The sequence below is a fragment of the Scardinius erythrophthalmus genome, assembly GCF_964197995.2.
Source record: "Scardinius erythrophthalmus genome assembly, chromosome: 24".
Classification (NCBI taxonomy): Eukaryota; Metazoa; Chordata; class Actinopteri; order Cypriniformes; family Leuciscidae; genus Scardinius; species Scardinius erythrophthalmus.
Genome location: NC_138244.1, coordinates 4,582,079 through 4,602,704, shown reverse-complemented (window position 1 = coordinate 4,602,704; position 20,626 = coordinate 4,582,079). Strand labels below are relative to the sequence as shown.

The 20,626-nt window shown below is 37.2% G+C and overlaps 1 protein-coding gene across 3 annotated transcripts in view; it reads right to left on the bottom strand.

Annotated features, from left to right (window-relative positions):
• Window positions 1-20,626, bottom strand: part of fbln1 (fibulin 1) — a 59,143-nt gene that overhangs the window by 22,392 nt on the left and 16,125 nt on the right. For 2 of the 3 annotated variants that reach the window (XM_081356072.1, XM_081356073.1), the window contains exons 4-14: window positions 19,343-19,493; window positions 15,102-15,143; window positions 14,876-14,962; window positions 14,052-14,189; window positions 12,871-13,008; window positions 12,052-12,195; window positions 10,767-10,892; window positions 9,742-9,867; window positions 8,418-8,537; window positions 4,938-5,069; window positions 3,441-3,564 (exon numbers count right to left, since the gene is read on the bottom strand). In XM_081356072.1, coding sequence (XP_081212198.1) covers window positions 3,441-3,564; window positions 4,938-5,069; window positions 8,418-8,537; window positions 9,742-9,867; window positions 10,767-10,892; window positions 12,052-12,195; window positions 12,871-13,008; window positions 14,052-14,189; window positions 14,876-14,962; window positions 15,102-15,143; window positions 19,343-19,493 — 1,328 coding nt within the window. Of the gene's footprint in view, window positions 1-1,244; window positions 1,997-3,440; window positions 3,565-4,937; window positions 5,070-8,417; window positions 8,538-9,741; window positions 9,868-10,766; window positions 10,893-12,051; window positions 12,196-12,870; window positions 13,009-14,051; window positions 14,190-14,875; window positions 14,963-15,101; window positions 15,144-19,342; window positions 19,494-20,626 lie in introns of those variants that run through there. The other variant, XM_081356074.1, reaches the window with a different exon arrangement.

Below are 20,626 nucleotides of genomic sequence, written 5' to 3'. Positions count from 1 at the left end.
AAAAAAAGAAAAGAAAATGAGAAATGTTGTCTTGTCAACAAGCTGATTTTTTTATTTTATTTCAAATAATGCAAATGGTGTTTTAATGGTTTTAGTTTTAGCTAACAATATTTACCCTGGCTAGCCGTTACAGCTAGCATCTTTCAGATCTCTCTTCAAAGATCGACGTCACCACATCGCTCCGTCTGTTTCTGGGTGTATGTTGGTGGATTAGCGGCTAATGTATCCTTTAAATACAGGCTAAAGGGTTCAAATGCCTGGCTAATTATCCAGCTAACCACTTTAATGATTAATGGATGCTTCCTACATGACTAATTAAATGTTAATAAAATCGCGTCAGGGTGGCTAGTGCACATGACGTGTGTGGTAATTTTCCAACCGCCGTTCCCACTTTCCATTTCATCTCTCCACTGTATCATAAAAAAAAAAACTATTTAAAGCCAAAAATATATATATTTTTAAATAAAATACAAGAATCCTAAAGTAAGTACAATTTTATTAGAAAATAATAGAGTAAAAATAATAGAATATAATAATAAAAATGATTTTGACAGCAGTTGATTTGCTTTGCCTAACAGCGCCATCTAGTGGCCTATAACATACAGACGTCTGATTCAAGTGTCACATCTGATCACAGTTTGGGTATTTGAAAGTAGTTTCAGATACAGTCATAGACTAGAGTATATAATGAACAGCAGTTTTGATACAAGAAGAACATCATCTCAGGTAATATATTCCCATTAGACACCTGAGGAACTTTGCTTTCTGCAGTATCGAGATTAAAGTCGAGAATAATGTTGCCTTCAAGTCTTTATGGGTTAATCATGTTTCTGAGTGTCGTTAATGTAAAGTGTCCATTTTTCTACCATTTTATGTGCATATTTTAATGCAGATACATTTTGAAAGATTTGTTTTACCACTTAATGTGCATAATCTACAAATAAAAAAATATATATTGGGATTTTTCAACAGTTTGTGCATATTTTACTGCAAATACATATTTAATATTTTATATTTTTACCACTTTATTGTGCATATTTTACTGCAAATACATTAATAAGTGATTTTTTTACCAGTTTAATGTGCATATTTTACTGCAAATACATTTTAAATTGTGAAATTTGTAACCATTTTATGTGCATATTTTACTGCAAATAATTTTTTTTAATTCATTGCAATTTTTCTACCATGTTATGTGCATATTTTACTCAATGCAAATATTTTTTGTTTTAATTTGTTTTTTTACCACTTTATGTGCATATTTGACTGAAAATCATTTTAATTTCTTGATTTTTTTTTTATGCACACATTGTAATGCAATGTAATATTCAGATATTTTTATGATGTATTTATCACGGAACTTTCCAGTTTATTGTTTTTAAACGTTATGCAAAACATGTCTGAGTTAGCAACAGTAACCAAGAGGGGGCGGAGCTTAGCGAATGGTCAATTAGTAGTGAAAAACTGGATTTTCATGTCAGAGGCGCATCAGTGTTATTTTAGACTTGATAAAAATGAATGTCAAAATCACTTGATAGGGGACGTTTCCAGAAGGACTTGAAGGCAACATTAGACGAGATGCCAGAGGCACATCGGAGCGTCTGCTTTTATCAAGCACTGGTTTCATTCAGCGATGACGTTGCTCAGCTCGTCCGGGGTTACGAACAAGCGTATCTTGAAGAGGTAAACGCTAAGGTGTCCGAATCGCCTCAGCTTCATCTCCAGAGAGATTTCAAAGTCCTGAGGAAGCGTGATGGGTTTCTGAACCACCAACACGCCGCCGTGATCCACGCGTTTGACGGAGAAGAAGCCTCCCTGGTTCCCGTCCACGATGGCCACCTCGATGTCGTCCCCGAGCGCCGAGTTGGACGGGCCCATGCGGAAGATGTTGGTGGGAATGGGGATTTTGGTGGGGAATGTCAGGTGGTAGTAGGTAATTCTCACAGGCAAGGCCAGGCACTCGCTAGTCAGATTACAAGGCAAGCGCTCACAGCGACTGTGAAGGGGAGATGGAGAGACACACGTGGGAAAAGAGAGAAGAGAAAGAGGGGTTAGAACGGTGCACGACATGCGGAGGAGTGTGTGATTTTAGGGGGAGGGGTTTGTTTGAGGGGGGAGGAGCATTCACAGTGACATCACACTCTAAAAAACGCTGGGTTGGTTTAACCCAATTAAATAAAAATAAAAAATTTACCCAATTTTGGGTCAAATATGGACAAACCCAAACGTTTGGGTTAAAAATGTCATTTAAAATTTTAACCCAACGGCTGGGTTTGTTTGTCCATATTTGACCCAAAGTTGGGTCGAAACAACCCAGCATGTTTTAGAGTGAGAGTTCAACAGTCCCATTTCTTTCTACACAGAGACGCTTAAATATTGCTGTGCATCTCGGATCAAGCCGGCATAGTTCAATTTGTACTGAAACTTTTTTGGGGGGAGAAAATGAATGGGAAAAAATCCTTCCGGAACTGTTGCGCTCTTATCGGTTGGGGATATTAATGATATTAATTGCATCGTGTATTAATGAAACTTTGTGCACAATTCATGCATTGCGTTCATGCACAGTGTGATCAGCAGATCTGTTAGGATCCCCAGTTCTGATATTAATATCTTCCTGCAACATCTGAGCTGTATGTCAACTCCTGCACGATATATATGTACTAATATTTGTGTCATTTTGTATTATTTATTTATTAGTTTTTTTGTTTCTAGACTGCATAATTTGTATTATATTTTTTATTTGTTCATGTTCAGTGGAAATGTTTATTTTTAATTATTTCAATTAAATGTGTATATATATATATATATAATTTAACATTTTAAAAAGTATTAGTGCTGTCAAACCGATTTATCGCGATTTAATCACATCTAACATAAAAGTTTGTAAATATATAAAGTTTGTGAATATATATATATATATATATATATATATATATATTTTATGAATATATACAAACTTTAGATGCGATTAATCGCGATTAATTGATTTGATATATATAGTTCACATATTATATTTTATACAATTTATTCAAATAAAATGTAATTGTCATAAATAAAAAGAAAATTATATTGTATATATATATATATATATATATATATATATATATATATATATATATATATATATTAATTATTCCTTTCTATTCATAATAAATAAATTATTAATAGTATTATTTAATTAATATTATTATTTCAATATTTATTATTTAATTTTTAAATGTTTGCATTTCGTTTTTTATTTTCTTTGTTGGTATTCAGTGGAAACGGTACATTTAAAAAATATTTGGAAACCGACTCTCAGATATGACAAATATTAAAGTTAACGGAAATTCAAAATTGGATGAAATTCCTACAGCATAAAGTCAAGAATCAGTGCAGTTGTGTAATGTCCTTCTGCTCTTGAACGAGTTCTGGCTGACTTGAGTCCGTCGGTCACTCACGTGTCTCCGGAGCGCCTGTAGTTCGCGGGACAGTCGAAGCTCAGGCATTTATATCCGCCCTGGATGTTGAAGCAGCTCTGGGATTCTGTGCAGGCGTGAGTCCCGGCCACACACTCATCGATATCTGCTCGTGGGGGAAACACAGCGATATTAGTGTTGGTCTTGATGATTATGCTTATATAAAGCACTTTGCTTTATTTACAGTGATTTGACCATATTTAAAGGGACAGTTCACCCAAAAATGAAAATTCTGTCATTAATTATTCACCCTCATTGTCATTTATAAAGTGATTGTGTCTCATCAGAATCCGCTCAGTTCATATGGATTAGTTTTACGATCACTTTATAAAGTTTTGAAGCATCAAAGTGGTAGTTGCTCATCAATGGAGCGACAGAAATCTCTCAATTTCATCAAAAATATCTTCATTTGTGTTCCGAAGATGAACGGTTGAACAACATGAGGATGAATAATTAATGACAGAATTATCATTTTTGGATGAAATGTCACTTTTGCCACAACATAAAGTGGTGTAATATGAGAAATGATGCACATTATGTGTGAAATTGATGGTTTATCAATTACAACTTTTTTGAATTTTTTTTTATGAATTCTGACCAGTGACACTCAGGGTTATTATCGGTAACTAAAAACATAAAAATATTTTTGTTCATTGAAATAAAGCTGACATAAAATAAAAAATAAATAGTAGATTAAAGACTTAAAATAGAAAATTAGAAATGATGCCATGGAACTAAAACTGAATAAAAATAAACAATTTAAAGTATATTTATTTTTTAATATTAATTTAATAAAATTTTAATTATATATACAGGTAATTATTTTAAATTATAAAATAATGAAAATAATAATTTAAATTATATTTAATTATATTTTATATTTATTTTATTAAAGAAAATAGTATACTTATTGCATGTTTATTTTTAATTAGTTAAATTATATTTTATGTATATTTTATATATACAGTGTATGGTATACTTTTTTAAAAGTATATATATATAGTTTACATATTATATTTTCATATATCATACATATATACTGTATATATATAATATAGAATTTAATTTATTATTATTATTTGTTACTTATTCAGTATTATTTCTAATAAATACATCTTTAATATTATTATTTATTTAATATTATTTATCATTTAATGTTTATTTATGTATTATTTTTGTGAGCACAGAGAGTCAGGACCTCGGTTTAACGCCTCATACAAAGGGGCTAATAAACCTAAATAGTAATATTTAAAACACAATAATTTGTAATAACGGTTTACACTACAATACGTTTTCAAGATTTAGTGAACTAACATGAAAATGAAAAGTTTTATTAACTAAAATTAAGAAATGTTCATAAATGAAGTATTGTTTGTTGTTAGTTACTCCATTTACTGTTAACAAATGAGACCATGTATATGAACAGTGATTTCTGTATGTGTATATGAATATTGTGATCCGGATGACTGTGTTCCTGACCCTGGCAGCTGCGTCCGTTGGGAGCGAGTGTGTATCCGGTGGCGGGACACGTGCAGTGAAAGCTTCCCGGTGTGTTGTGGCATCGGTAAGAGCAGATGTGTCCACCGGTGGGCAGCGCACACTCGTCGATGTCTGAAGAGCAAAACACACGGTATGAATGATGGAGTGTGACAGCAAACACCGTCTCAGTTCGCCCACTTACACTACGCCCTCAAGTACGTACTCATTTTGTGAAGAACAATGAACTGTCAATCATCTTGTTACAGTAAACTGGCCTGTCAATCATCTTGTTACAGTAAACTGGCCTGTCAATCATCTTGTTACAGTAAACTGGCCTGTCAATCATCTTGTCCCAGTAAACTGGCCTGTCAATCATCTTGTCACAGTAAACTGGCCTGTCAATCATCTTGTTACAGTAAACTGGCCTGTCAATCATCTCACCACAGTAAACTGGCCTGTCAATCATCTCTGTCAAAGTAAACTGGCCTGTCAATCATCTTGTTACAGTAAACTGGCCTGTCAATCATCTTGTTACAGTAAACTGGCCTGTCAATCATCTTGTCACAGTAAACTGGCCTGTCAATCATCTTGTTACAGTAAACTGGCCTGTCAATCATCTTGTCACAGTAAACTGGCCTGTAAATCATCTTGTCACAGTAAACTGGCCTGTCAATCATCTTGTTACAGTAAACTGGCCTGTCAATCATCTCACCACAGTAAACTGACCTGTCAATCATCTCTGTCAAAGTAAACTGGCCTGTCAATCATCTTGTTACAGTAAACTGGCCTGTCAATCATCTTGTTACAGTAAACTGGCCTGTCAATCATCTTGTTACAGTAAACTGGCCTGTCAATCATCTTGTCACAGTAAACTGGCCTGTCAATCATCTTGTTACAGTAAACTGGCCTGTCAATCATCTTGTCACAGTAAACTGGCCTGTCAATCATCTCTGTCAAAGTAAACTGGCCTGTCAATCATCTTGTTACAGTAAACTGGCCTGTCAATCATCTCGTCACAGTAAACTGGCCTGTCAGTCATCTTGTCACAGTAAACTGGCCTGTCAATCATCTTGTCACAGTAAACTGGCCTGTCAATCATCTTGTCACAGTAAACTGGCCTGTCAATCATCTTGTCACAGTAAACTGGCCTGTCAATCATCTCACCACAGTAAACTGGCCTGTCAATCATCTTGTCCCAGTAAACTGGCCTGTCAATCATCTTGTTACAGTAAACTGGCCTGTCAATCATCTTGTCACAGTAAACTGGCCTGTCAATCATCTTGTTACAGTAAACTGGCCTGTCAATCATCTCGTCACAGTAAACTGGCCTGTCAATCATCTTGTTACAGTAAACCGGCCTGTCAATCATCTTGTTACAGTAAACCGGCCTGTCAATCATCTTGTCCCAGTAAACTGGCCTGTCAATCATCTTGTCACAGTAAACTGGCCTGTCAATCATCTTGTTACAGTAAACTGGCCTGTCAATCATCTCACCACAGTAAACTGGCCTGTCAATCATCTTGTCACAGTAAACTGGCCTGTCAATCATCTTGTCACAGTAAACTGGCCTGTCAATCATCTTGTCACAGTAAACTGGCCTGTCAATCATCTCACCACAGTAAACTGGCCTGTCAATCATCTTGTCCCAGTAAACTGGCCTGTCAATCATCTTGTTACAGTAAACTGGCCTGTCAATCATCTTGTCACAGTAAACTGGCCTGTCAATCATCTTGTTACAGTAAACTGGCCTGTCAATCATCTCGTCACAGTAAACTGGCCTGTCAATCATCTTGTTACAGTAAACCGGCCTGTCAATCATCTTGTTACAGTAAACCGGCCTGTCAATCATCTTGTCCCAGTAAACTGGCCTGTCAATCATCTTGTCACAGTAAACTGGCCTGTCAATCATCTTGTTACAGTAAACTGGCCTGTCAATCATCTCGTCACAGTAAACTGGCCTGTCAATCGTCTTGTTACAGTAAACTGGCCTGTCAATCATCTTGTCACAGTAAACTGGCCTGTCAATCATCTTGTTACAGTAAACTGGCCTGTCAATCATCTTGTCACAGTAAACTGGCCTGTCAATCATCTTGTTACAGTAAACTGGCCTGTCAATCATCTCGTCACAGTAAACTGGCCTGTCAATCATCTTGTTACAGTAAACTGGCCTGTCAATCATCTTGTCACAGTAAACTGGCCTGTCAATCATCTTGTTACAGTAAACTGGCCTGTCAATCGTCTTGTTACAGTAAACTGGCCTGTCAATCATCTTGTCACAGTAAACTGGCCTGTCAATCATCTTGTTACAGTAAACTGGCCTGTCAATCATCTTGTCACAGTAAACTGGCCTGTCAATCATCTTGTTACAGTAAACTGGCCTGTCAATCGTCTTGTTACAGTAAACTGGCCTGTCAATCATCTTGTCACAGTAAACTGGCCTGTCAATCATCTCGTCACAGTAAACTGGCCTGTCAATCATCTTGTCCCAGTAAACTGGCCTGTCAATCATCTTGCCACAGTAAACTGGCCTGTCAATCATCTTGTCACAGTAAACTGGCCTGTCAATCATCTTGCCACAGTAAACTGGCCTGTCAATCATCTCGTCACAGTAAACTGGCCTGTCAATCATCTCGTCACAGTAAACTGGCCTGTCAATCATCTCGTCACAGTAAACTGGCCTGTCAATCGTCTTGTTACAGTAAACTGGCCTGTCAATCATCTTGTTACAGTAAACTGGCCTGTCAATCATTTTGTTACAGTAAACTGGCCTGTCAATCATCTCTGTCACAGTAAACTGGCCTGTCAATCATCTTGTCACAGTAAACTGGCCTGTCAATCATCTCGTCACAGTAAACTGGCCTGTCAATCATCTTGTCACAGTAAACTGGCCTGTCAATCATCTCGTCACAGTAAACTGGCCTGTCAATCATCTTGTTACAGTAAACTGGCCTGTCAATCATCTCGTCACAGTAAACTGGCCTGTCAATCATCTTGTTACAGTAAACTGGCCTGTCAATCATCTCGTTACAGTAAACTGGCCTGTCAATCGTCTTGTTACAGTAAACTGGCCTGTCAATCATCTTGTTACAGTAAACTGGCCTGTCAATCATCTCGTTACAGTAAACTGGCCACATTGTTATAGCAGATGAAATATGACACGGATAACATTAAATAAATATATTTTTAATCAGGTTAAACTTTTGATCACTCAAACCTTTATCTAAAAACCTTATCCGCCATGTTTTGTAGTTTTTTAACACTCGTGTTTGCAGTTCCTCCTCCAAAGCGCAATGGATTGTGGGTAATATTAGCCTTTATAGTGAACACAGATCCACACTTCGAAAATCCACTGGAAATAGTAGATCATCCGAGGGCTTCTGGCATAATCTTTTCAACATAAATGCTTTGGGACACACTTATTCTAATCTCACACACTGTTTAGGATGGATAGCGTGGACATTGAGACGCTCAGACACTCACCTTCACAGGTGATCCCATCCACATCACTCAGCTGGTAACCACGGCGACAGTAACACTGATAGGACCCGTAAACATTGGCACACTCCTGACTGCAGGGGGCGCTCTCGCACTCGTTGAGGTCTGCGGGGAAACGACAGGCCAGAGAATTAACCAAGGCTGACTGAGATAATTATTAAAGGTGCACTGTGTAATATTTAGGAGGATCTGTCGACAGAAATGCAATATCATATACATAACTATATTTTCAGTGGTGTATAAAACCTTACATAATGAACCGTTATGTGTTTATTAGCTTAGAATGAGGCATTTCTCTCTACACACACCGCGGGTCTCCTTAAATCGACATGTTTCTACAGCGGCCCTGAGCGGACAAACGCGTTTCGTCACTATGTTGTTCTTCATGTAAAGAAGCTTCAGCTAAAGTCAGCGAATAAAACACTGACACAATGATGAACAAGTGACAATAATATTCGGAATAACTTATATTAACAATAATTTCTTAATTTATCTTTGTGAAGAAACCTCATTGCTGAACTGGCTCCTCTCTGCTGTCTCAGACGACGACATCCCTTCCTGTCGGCTAACGTAACTTCTGTTGGGTGCAATTCGCAACCTCACCACTAGATGCAGCTAAAAATCACACACTGCACCTTTAAGGCCCGTTCACATTTATAACGGTAACTATATTTGCGTCCACACTTAATGAACGTTAACGGTCTGTTTATTCTAAGCTTGCACGCTGCGGTTTCAAAGTGTGTACAACGTCATTGAACATGTTTTTGCTGTTCTTGTTGCTTTTACACGGCTTTAACCAGCAGATGTCCTCAGCATACTGTGTTCTGAGTGACGCGTGTAATCGATCTAATAATCTAACAGAGAATTTAGTCAATATAGTGGAATAAAAACAACAACTAGTGTTTTCACCGCGACTTCAAAGGAATCAAAACAATGTTGTGGAAACGAGCGCTGGAAACCTGAGGTAATACTTTATTACTGAGGAAAAAATAATACTCAGGAAATATTGTTTATTCAGAGGGATGAACGATTGTTTTCCATTTTCTTAAAAAAAAGCCTTGACTTGTCAAACAATGGTGGATTTATCTGGACCTCTGTGATTAACTTCTCTGCAATGTCGTCTGCCATTTTAAATGCGCGAGCCCTTTAATTAGAATGGATTCTGATTGGCTGTCAATGTTTTATCGTTCAACAGCTGGAAAAAAAAACGTTCCAAAAGTGATCCCAACGAGTTTTAGAACTATATCATTATCGTTATCTTTATCGTCCTTGGTGTGAACGGGCTTTAGTTGAATGGGTTTTCGAGTACCTTCGCAGTTCCTCGCGTCGGCGGCCAGCTTGAAGCCGGTGGTGCAGCTGCACTTGTAGGAGCCCAGGATGTTCTCACACTTGTGTGCGCAGAGTCGGCCCGGATAGTTCCTGCACTCATTGATGTCTGACGTTCAGGAGAAAAGGAAGACAGCATTCAGATCAACAGGAGTCAAGAAATAGGTGCATTAAAATAATGATAATAATGTTATATATATATATATATATATATATATATATATATATATATATATATATATATATATATATATATATAACTTTTAAAATAATTATAATATACAACTTATAATTAAAATATTTAATTATATTGTATAATTTAATTAAAAATTATATATAATTAAATTATTTTAAATAACTATATATAAATAAAATATAAACATTTGATTATATGTTTAATGATTTAAATTATATATATATACAAGCAATTAAATAGTTATAATTAATAATTATAAGTATAATTAAATAAAATATATAATTAGATTATTTAATATTTTTTCATTATTTAAATTATATATTTATATAGTATAATTGTATTACTTTATATATATATATATATATATATATATACACATACAATATAATTATTTTAAATAATTATAAAAATAGCTATTAAAATCATATTTGATTATATTTTAATTATTTGAATAAATTATACATCATATATAAAACATTATTTAATTTAAAATTATATATTATTCAATTTTAAAAAATGATACAAATAACAAAATAATATTTAATTATATTTTTTATCATTTCATTCAGTGTAAATGTTGCATTTAAAAAGAATTGGAAATGAACTTCGAGACCCTCAGATATGCAAATTGAAGTTAACGCAAAATCTGCACATTTCATTTATTTATTCCTCATTTATGTTTGAAGAGAAAGAAATACGGCACACAGATCAACAGAAGACAAACTCTGCACGCTGTGTTTGACAGATAAATTCAAATGCATGAACCCTTGTGCGAGTTTGAACCTACGACCTTTGACCTCTTAACCACTGACCTTCACAGGATCTGGTAATGCTGTTGAAGATGAAACCGGACCTGCACTCGCATCGGTACGAGCCCACCTGATTAATACAGCCGTGACCGTCACAGGAGTTATCCGGACCCGCACACTCGTCGATATCTGAGGCGAGAGGATGAACACTCACACGTTCAGCTCTTAAAGAGACAGTACAGACTAACTTTATCAGTGGAAAACTCTCAAACCTGGCAAAATATGGCATTCACAACCCATTTTACTTCCATAATGTGATGCAACAAGTATGTTCTATTATATTTATTAATTATATTATTTATTTATTTTTTTCCTTTTGATTTTGGGGTGAAATTGAGAGCTGGATTTTTGCTCAAATAAGATATACTTTATATACTGTATATTAAATTATATTCATTATAAATTAATATAATTATAATAAAATGGCATAAACATTATGTACTTTCTAAAATATATATATATATATATATATATATGTACAGTATATAAAACATAAACATAATGTAACATTAAATATTAACATATAATATTTATTTTTTATATTTTAATTAGTGTTTTTTTCTTTTGAAGTCTTAGATTTTCCAGAATTTGTATTATTTGATTATATATATATATATATATATATATATATATATATAACATATATATAACATAAACATAATGTAACACTAAATATAAACACTAAATATTTTATTATTTATTTTATTATATTAGTGTTTTGTTTTTTTCTTTTGAAGTCCATTTTTATTATTTGTTATTTATATTTATTTATTTTCTCTGAAGACCAATTATTATATTAGTACACATTTTGTGCTATGTAATATAATTATATATAGAATAATTTCTTTGATTATTTTATTATATTATTTATTTATTTTTCCTTCTGGGGCGATTTTTATTTATTTATTTTATTTATAATTTTTATTACTTTATATATATACTTTTTCTCTGAAGTCATATATTCCTAGTCATATATTTCCAAGGGTTTTTTTTTTTCACCAAATATTTCCCACCTCTCTTTCAAATATTTCGAATTAAACTAAAAATGCAATTTGCAACCCATTTTATTTCTGTAATGTGATGCATTTTTAATGTATGACACATTATTGATAAATTATGCTACATTATTGAGATAAAATAAATTATTTTATGATGTAATTCATTGTTTTGTTTTTTTAATTTAAGCATATGTTTTACTTGACATTGTATTTTCTCTCTGAATACCATTATAATGCAGTGCTTGATCTGACTGGTCATGAATTGAACATGTGAGAGTGTGTGTGTGTACCGACGCAGCGAGTTCCCTGTGCGTTCAGATGGTATCCGCGACCGCAGTTCACAGACTGTCTCTGGCAGGTGAAGGAGCCGACGGTGTTAAAGCACATGTGACCCGCCGGACACGGGCCCGTCACACTCACACACTCGTTTATATCTGTCACACACAAGAACACACATCGTTAAAGAGCGTAACGGGCTTTTACACACTCACACACTCTTGTGTGGTTTATATCTGTGATTGTAAGACCATTTGTTTGTCCGAGATAGCAACAGTAACTAAGGGGGGCGGAGCTTAGATAGGTCAATTCAACAATCATACATATGTTTTCATGTTGATACACGCTGTTCTGATTGGCTGACTCCTCCCACACGCTGTTCTGATTGGCTGACTAGGCCCACACGCTGTTCTGATTGGCTGACTCCGCCCACACGCTGTTCTGATTGGCTGACTCCGCCCACACGCTGTTCTGATTGGCTGACTCTGCCCACATGCTGTTCTGATTGGCTGACTAGGCCCACACACTGTTCTGACTGACTGACTCCGCCCACACGCTGTTCTGATTGGCTGACTCCGCCCACATGCTGTTCTGATTGGCTGTGGGTTTTGATTGATTTTTACACATCTCGCAGTCGCGTCACATCTAGTGTAGACAGACAAATTATTTGTCGCTGGAATCTTATCGCATCACGTCTGGTTAGGACACAGTGTTAAGTCATTCTTCCATCCACTGAAATGGGTTTAGATTAAACATTTACATCTGAGGATGGAGCGCTTACCTAAAGCAATCAGATTGTTTATCAAAAACGTTAGTCACTGAAACTGTCTCACCGATGCAGCTGCCGAGAGCGTCCTGAATGAATCCCTCGCCGCACTGCATTCTGGGTCGGCAGCGGAAAGACCCGGCTGAGTTCTGGCACACCATCTCGGCTGCGCAGTTATGAGTGCCCGTCTCACACTCATCAATGTCTGAAACAGCAAACGTGCACATTATATCTTTGTTTATTCATTTATTATTATTATTATTAAGAAGAATTCACTTTAATGAGGGACATGTGAAGGTTATAGGGCTGCGCTGTTCACTGGGGCTTACTACAATAATCAAATTGGAAAAGTTGTGATTTCATTAAATATAAATATGGAGTAAAATAAAAACTGCGTTAAAGCACAAGTTTTCCATCTAAATAAAAGTTTTAACATTTTAAAATAAATGTAGATAAATATAAGTATTGTAAATTTTACATTTGTGAAATGAAGTGAAATTAATATGTTTTTCTTAATTTTTTTTATTATTTTAGAGTGAAATATAATAGTAATATTTTTTATTAGTTTAACACTTTTATTTAGTAATAATAATTATCTTAAAAAATAATGTTTTTTTTATAATCATATTGTTATATAATCACAAAATTATATTATTGAATATTATTAAAATATTATTTGCACTGGTTGGTGTGTTCTAAATGAGTGTGTGTGTGTGTGTGTGTGTGTGTCTGACCTTCACACTGGTTGGTGTGTTCTGAGTGAGTGTGTGTGTGTGTGTGTCTGACCTTCACACTGGTTGGTGTGTTCTGAGTGAGTGTGTGTGTGTGTGTGTGTGTGTGTGTGTGTGTGTGTGTGTCTGACCTTCACACTGGTTGGTGTGTTCTGAGTGTGTGTGTGTGTGTGTGTGTGTGTGTGTGTGTGTGTGTGTGTGTGTGTGTGTGTGTCTGACATTCACACTGGTTAGTGTGTTCTGTGTGAGTGTGTGTGTGTCTGACCTTCACACTGGTTGGTGTGTTCTGAGTGAGTGTGTGTGTGTGTGTGTGTGTGTGTGTGTGTGTGTGTGTGTGTCTGACCTTCACACTGGTTGGTGTGTTCTGTGTGAGTGTGTGTGTGTGTGTGTGTGTGTGTGTGTGTCTGACCTTCACACTGGTTGATGTGTTCTGAGTGAATGTGTGTGTGTGTGTGTGTTTGTGTGTGTGTGTGTGTGTGTGTGTGTGTGTGTGTGTGTGTGTGTGTGTGTGTCTGACCTTCGCACTGGTTGGAGTCGGTGAGCTCGTAGCCCGTCCCGCAGCTGACCTCTCTCTGACACCGGGCCGAGCCGAGTGTGTTGATGCAGCGTTCGCCCGGACGGCACTGATGCGCGCCCAACAAACACTCGTTGATGTCTGTCGAGACACAGAGGCTGCGTTCACACAGAGATTCCGGAACATACACGGATAAAGTGACCCGGGTTCGTTTGATTTTGGTTCATTCACACTGCCAGTGATTTAAAACAGCTTCGCTACTGAAAGCTACCTTATATTTCTAAGCAATGAGGTGATAACTTCCTAGTTATTAATTAAACAAGGTTCACTATTAGGTTACTCACTCGCCCACTCTCTCTCTCCAGTTAATTCATAAAAAAAAAATATATATATATATATATATATACAGCGCTACTTTATTTCACTTCAAAATTCTAGATCTGAGCTGGAGATAAACAAAAATTATTTCCAGACTATAAAGCTGCAAAACATTCATGAGTCATGACAGCTGTTATCTCGCCCATGCTGCCAAATAATCATGAGCACCCGACATGAATTATAGAAATAATTTTACACGGCCATTTAAAATCAGGGTTTACCATGTGCATAGTAAAACGATCACCGAAAATCATTTTGGGTGGGAATAAATGTAAACACAGAAATCGGATACCAGTCCTGTCTAAAGTGAATGTAAACAGGCGGACCAAAAAATCCGATAAGGTCAAAAGATCGGATCTGTGTAGTGTAAATGCGAGAGATCGCTCAGACTCACATGACTGATGTGTGTTTAAATAAATGTGTACATTCACAGGTGGACACACACTGACCTTCACAGGTTTTTTTATCCGCCTTCAGCTTGTATCCCTCCGAACAGAGACAAGTGCCGTTAACACAACGCTGAGCACAGCCTGCAGCTTCAGTGCAAACACACACACACACACACACACACACACACACACACACACACACACACAACATTAATGAGATTACTTGAAAAACTCTCAATCATGCATTTGATTATATGTCTTTATAGGCTCATATAGTTCCAGATACCTTTGCATAGGTCCTCTGTGTTTGGTGCATCAGGTTGTAAATCTGTAATTTTAACACATACAGTTAGTTAATGCATTACAACTTTAGTTTGAGCTCCTCGGAGGCACCAGAGGGCAGCAGAGTCCATTTATACTGAGACTGTAATCAGAGCCCGTCTACGGAGAGCCTGGCCACTCCCTATTAAGTCCTATTGTACCGAATGTTGGTTGTAGTTCCACCAGAGCTCCACTGGGGGCGATCGCCCATGAGTGCAGAGTGAATGGGAGTCTATGGGGCTAGACGGCTAAATTTGTCTCTTTCACCCGATTGCCGCTGAGAAATCTCAGATTTGATTGTAGGTTTTGCAAGTTCAACATGGGTTATAGGTCGAAAGTTGAATGAACGAGTACTTATGTCCTTTCGATTTCTTACAGGTTGAGTTGTTGTTGCCCATAACACGCTAGCATTCTGCTAATGAACGCTGATTGGTCAGTGAAGGACTGATTACGACCAGAGATACCGCTTGACGGCATCGTGTGTGTGTTTGTGTGTGTGTATTTTTGGCGTGGTCTTTTAAAACAACAAAACAGAAACTCTTCGCCATAAGAATTGCCGTAAAGCAGTATCTCTGGTCGTACGATGTGTGTGACGTCATTGACATTTTAAAAGACTTTTTAAAGCAAATAAGTGACTCTAAAAAATCTAACACCCAGCAATGTGTAATTTCTTTGCATCTCCTTTCGGATACAACATTAAAATTACTAGACAAAAAATTATATCCTGAGAAAAGTGGATTTTGAGGGGTATAGCGCCATAGACCTCCACTCATTCTGCACTCGTCCTGTGAGCGCCCTCATGTGGAGCCAGAGTGGAACTGCACTCGTCCTGTGAGCGCCCTCATGTGGAGCCAGAGTGGAACTGCACTCGTCCTGTGAGCGCCCTCATGTGGAGCCAGAGTGGAACTGCAGCCAGTTCAGAAGCCGGAAGTTTACTGAGAGTGGAAGTTCTCCCCTTATTAGACATTCTCTGCTGTAATAGAGACAGCGCATTTAGGCCACGCCCACACCGGGGGGGAGGGGGGGGCAATCTTACCGTCTCCATTGAGTTTGTATTGTGTGAAGATGCTTCCTTGTCATTTCCGACTTATAACAAAAACCAAAACACTGTCTGAAAGCTGCTATGTGACGAGGTGTACAGCAAACAAGCTATAAAAAAAACAGAAGTACGTTTTTATAAACTGTCGACCCCAAAAAACGAGTGTTTAAGGACACAAAAATGGATACAGGCAATTGAAACCGAGCACAACATGTCATATTGCTCTGAGAACTAACTTGCACCCTGTAACGGTCACCAGCTGGAGTGCCCTTGAGAGCCACCAGAGGGCACTCCACACCAGACTAATGTCATTCCCTCACAAACTACATTTCCCATAACTCACTGCCCGCACTCTTCATCCATTATCACATTCACCTGTGTTTCATTATCTGGTTTAGCTCACCCCATATAAGCCTGGTTTTGTTTAGCTCACCCCATATAAGCCTGGTTTTCTCATTCATTCTCTGCGAAGTCTTGTGTATGTGTCTCACTGCATTTCTGAGCGTGTTTGTATCCTGTTTCTCCTGGTTTTCTTGATTCTCTGCCTGTCCCCTCGGATTTCCCTCTTTGCCTCAGCCTTTATCTGGTATTGTTTGAATTGTTTGTTTGTTTGTGTATGATCTAGGGATAGGCAAATGAAGCCTCATGAAGCACTGAATGTTTCAGGAAGAGATTCGAAGCATCAAAAGTGTCGAAAACGGCGCCATCTTGTGGCAGGTCAAATTTATAGCAGCCATAAACCCGAAGAGCCGTTGTTTTATCCATTAAGCACAAGTAAAAGCCTGACAACGCTAAATGTTCAGTTTTCTGATAATATAATTCACATATTAAAGGGTTACTTCAGGATTTAGCATTAAGCTTTGTATTAGTAGAAAACCTGTAGTATTTTCGAATTACCCTGCTTTCCACCCTCATGTCCCCCTGAGACGAGAGATTTATGTATTTTTTGTCTGGAAAAAATCCTCCGATGACGCAAAAATCGTCATTTTGCGTCATCGGAGGATTTTCTGGACAGAGGCTAAAGACTACAGCCAGTAGAAGGCGTTGTTCCGCATGTTTTCAACCCGCCCATAGAGGGAGGGATCTCACTCAGAATGTACACAATGTCAGCCGTCTTTCTTTGGAAGCTAAGCTTGCAGGCTCTTGTTCTGTGGAGAAAGCTGAATAGTAGGAGAAAGCTGAGTAAGTAACCATCCTCCTCTTCCCGGACTTGTCCGGCGGGCGAGATCGTTCAAAATGTCCGGGATTCAGCTTTTGCTTTCTGCGGTCGCCATTCATTGTTTACATGCACACCTTTCAATCTAACTGAATTCATTTCGATTGGTGAATTTGAATGTAGTGTTTACATGAACGCTAAACAAGTGATCGGTTGATGTGCGCTTTACCCTTGCTAAGAAAATTCCCGCTCCTCCGTGAGAGATGCGAGACCCGGCGCGTCTCAGTAATGACGCCACCGGCCTCGCGCCGTTCTCCCGCGGCCGTCAGCCTTGTCCTGCTCGCCACTGTAAACATGATGAATGGCGACTGTAGAACGCAAAAGCTGAATCCCGGACATTTTGGACGATCTCTAAATCCCTCGCAAACTCATCACGTAGGCTAGCTTTGTTGTTTTCATCTGCGCACTCTTACCGGTAGGCGTGGCCTCCTAAGGCAGCGAAGCAAGTGCATTCTGGGAGTTGTTGTCTTTTATCCACATAAGCCAAAAATACATTTTCTGGCTTTTCTCAGTCTAGAAAGCTCCAAATATAAAAAATTTCTTCACATTTCTTCTACTTAAATTACCTATTTTAAATACACATTCATCTTCCCAGAGGTGAAGTATCCCTTTAAAGTGTGGCAATAAAATAAATGTAACAATTATATTAATTCTAATTATAAAAATTCCAACAGAGTTGCTTGATGCAAGCAAATGTTGGTCTTATGGATTCTATGCTGTTTATGTGTCAGAATATATGATCATGTAACATAGGCTTATAGGCTTATATTTTATTTATTTATTATTATATTTAAAAAAATGTTAGTAAATGGACTTAAAACTTCCAAAAAGTTTGAAGCTTTGAAGCTGCAGTGTCAAATGTAACATCACTAATATGATCCTTGCCTGGATTTGGATTACGATTGTGGATAACACTTTAAATAAATACTTATGACACAGTGACACACCCACTGAGGGGAACGTAATCGGCAACAGGATAGCAAGGCTTACAGAAATATAATATATCAAAAAGATATTTGGATATTTGACATACCAGTGATAAAATGTTTACTGCACACATAGTGTATTTTTAGTCAGGATCCCACAATTTAGCCATTCTTTCCAGCTGATACTTCACGTCTTATTGCCTGTATCCACTTTTGTGTCCTTAAAGGAGAACTCCGGTCAATTTTAACATTGAGCTCATTTTTTTTGTACATTTGGAGTGCTGTCCTCTGTTTACATCCTGCTTTCGGGTGAAGTCCAAAGTAGTCGATTGCCGAGTTCACGCGCGTGATCATAGGTACTAAACCTATGCGCGTGAACTCGGCAATCGACTACTTTGGACTTCACCCGAAAGCAGGATGTAAACAGAGGTATTTGCGCTGGCTTAAATAACATCATTTTTATACATATCTTTCACATCTACTGCAGTCAGATCCACTCGTGTTCACTCAGAAGGAATCACTCACATTTTCTGTGCACTTGTAATGACACATCAAGGATGTTAAGAGGCTAAAAGCAGGTTTAGTACTTGCCCTATTGAAGTCAACAGGGTGCAAATTTTAAAAATAGAATAACTCGGTGTAGGCAACACCGATTTTTGTCGTTGTTCTCTGTATTGACAGCACTCCAAATGTACAAAAAAATGGGCTCAATGTTAAAATTGACCGGAGTTCTCCTTTAAACGCTAGTTTTTTGGGGTCGACAGCTTATAAAAACTTATTTCTGGCTTTTTTAGCTTGTTTGCTGTACACCTTGTTACATAGCAGCTTTTAGACATTGTTCTGTTTTTTGTTATGAGTCAGAAATGACAAGGAGGCAGCTTCACACAATACAAACTCAATGGAGACGGATTTTTGGGTGCACTATCCCTTTAAGGAAGGTTGTGATGTCATAACCATGATGATTTCAACTCGTTTGTTTCCCTGTTTTCCGTCATGAGAGTGTGGTGTTTGTTTGTTCTTCTCACCCGGTGTGGGTTTGGTGAGTGCGTTGGGCAGGCGGTCCACACAGCAGGCCCGGGACACCACACCGCACTGGTACCCCACGGCGAGCGTCAGGTCACATGACAGGCCTTGCTCCTGAGCCGCCCGGCCGAGTGAACAGCACTCGCAGCACATCTGCAGAAGATATATATATATATACACACACATATTTTAGTATATTAAACATACATATTAAAATTAAACATTATACATATATATATAAGTTTATATTAAAGTATATATAATCTTTTGCGCTCCACATTATATTGCAGTGTGTAGAGCGTTCCAAATCACTTACTTATAAGGTTCTATTTCTTAGAAGTCAGCTGACTATGTAGGGAGCAGAGAGTGAGATGGTTCACTGAGTCAAGACACAGACACAAAGAAGTGCGTTCTTTACTTTCACCAGATCTCTGATGATCTGATCTGAAAATGACTAAATCCTTAGTCAAGTCAAGTCAAGTCATCTTCATTTATATAGCGCTTTTAACAATGTAGATTGTTTCAAAGCAGCTTTACAGAGATAAGCGTATAATTTAAGGTAACAGAGATTGTTTTGGCTTTATAGCGAGAGACAGAGACAGAGAGAAAGACAGACAATAAGCATCATGGCTGATTTCCCAGAAACAGATAAAGACTCATCTTGGACTCAAACGCACATTGTTGGTGATAAATCATCTTTACAGAGCAAAAGCATAAATCTGACTGTGGAAAACATGTCATTTTCCCTTTGAAATAAGTTTATTTTTTCTGATCAAACTGCCAGATATTTCTTGTTTTAAGCATAAGCTTGCTTAATTTTGATTTATTTTTCAGTTAACAAGAATTAATATCTTTAGTAAATCTATCTTGATTTATGAATGTTCAGAGATTTATTCTGGAAAGAATAATGCAGTGCAAAAATTATTTCAAGCAAAAAACGGACAAAAAAAGCACAAAAAAAGCAGCATAAAAGTATGATAAAGTAGTCCATACTTGTGCACTGTAATCACAGCTTTCTTTAAGTCATATGACAGGAACAGACTGAGATTTGAGTCGCTATTTTGTAAAAATTGCACTTCCAAGAAAGTCATGTAGTTTTAGAGCGACTTGAGGCCGGGTCATTTTAACCCGTAACTCATTTTTTCTTTTTCTTTTTAAATTGGGTGTTCATCAGGGACTTTTGTCGCACTTGAATCACGAATACACACACAAAAAAATACATGGATTCAAGGAGTTTTGTGGTTGAAATGTAAAAAAGTAACAAATCCTTCACTTGCGGGTCAATT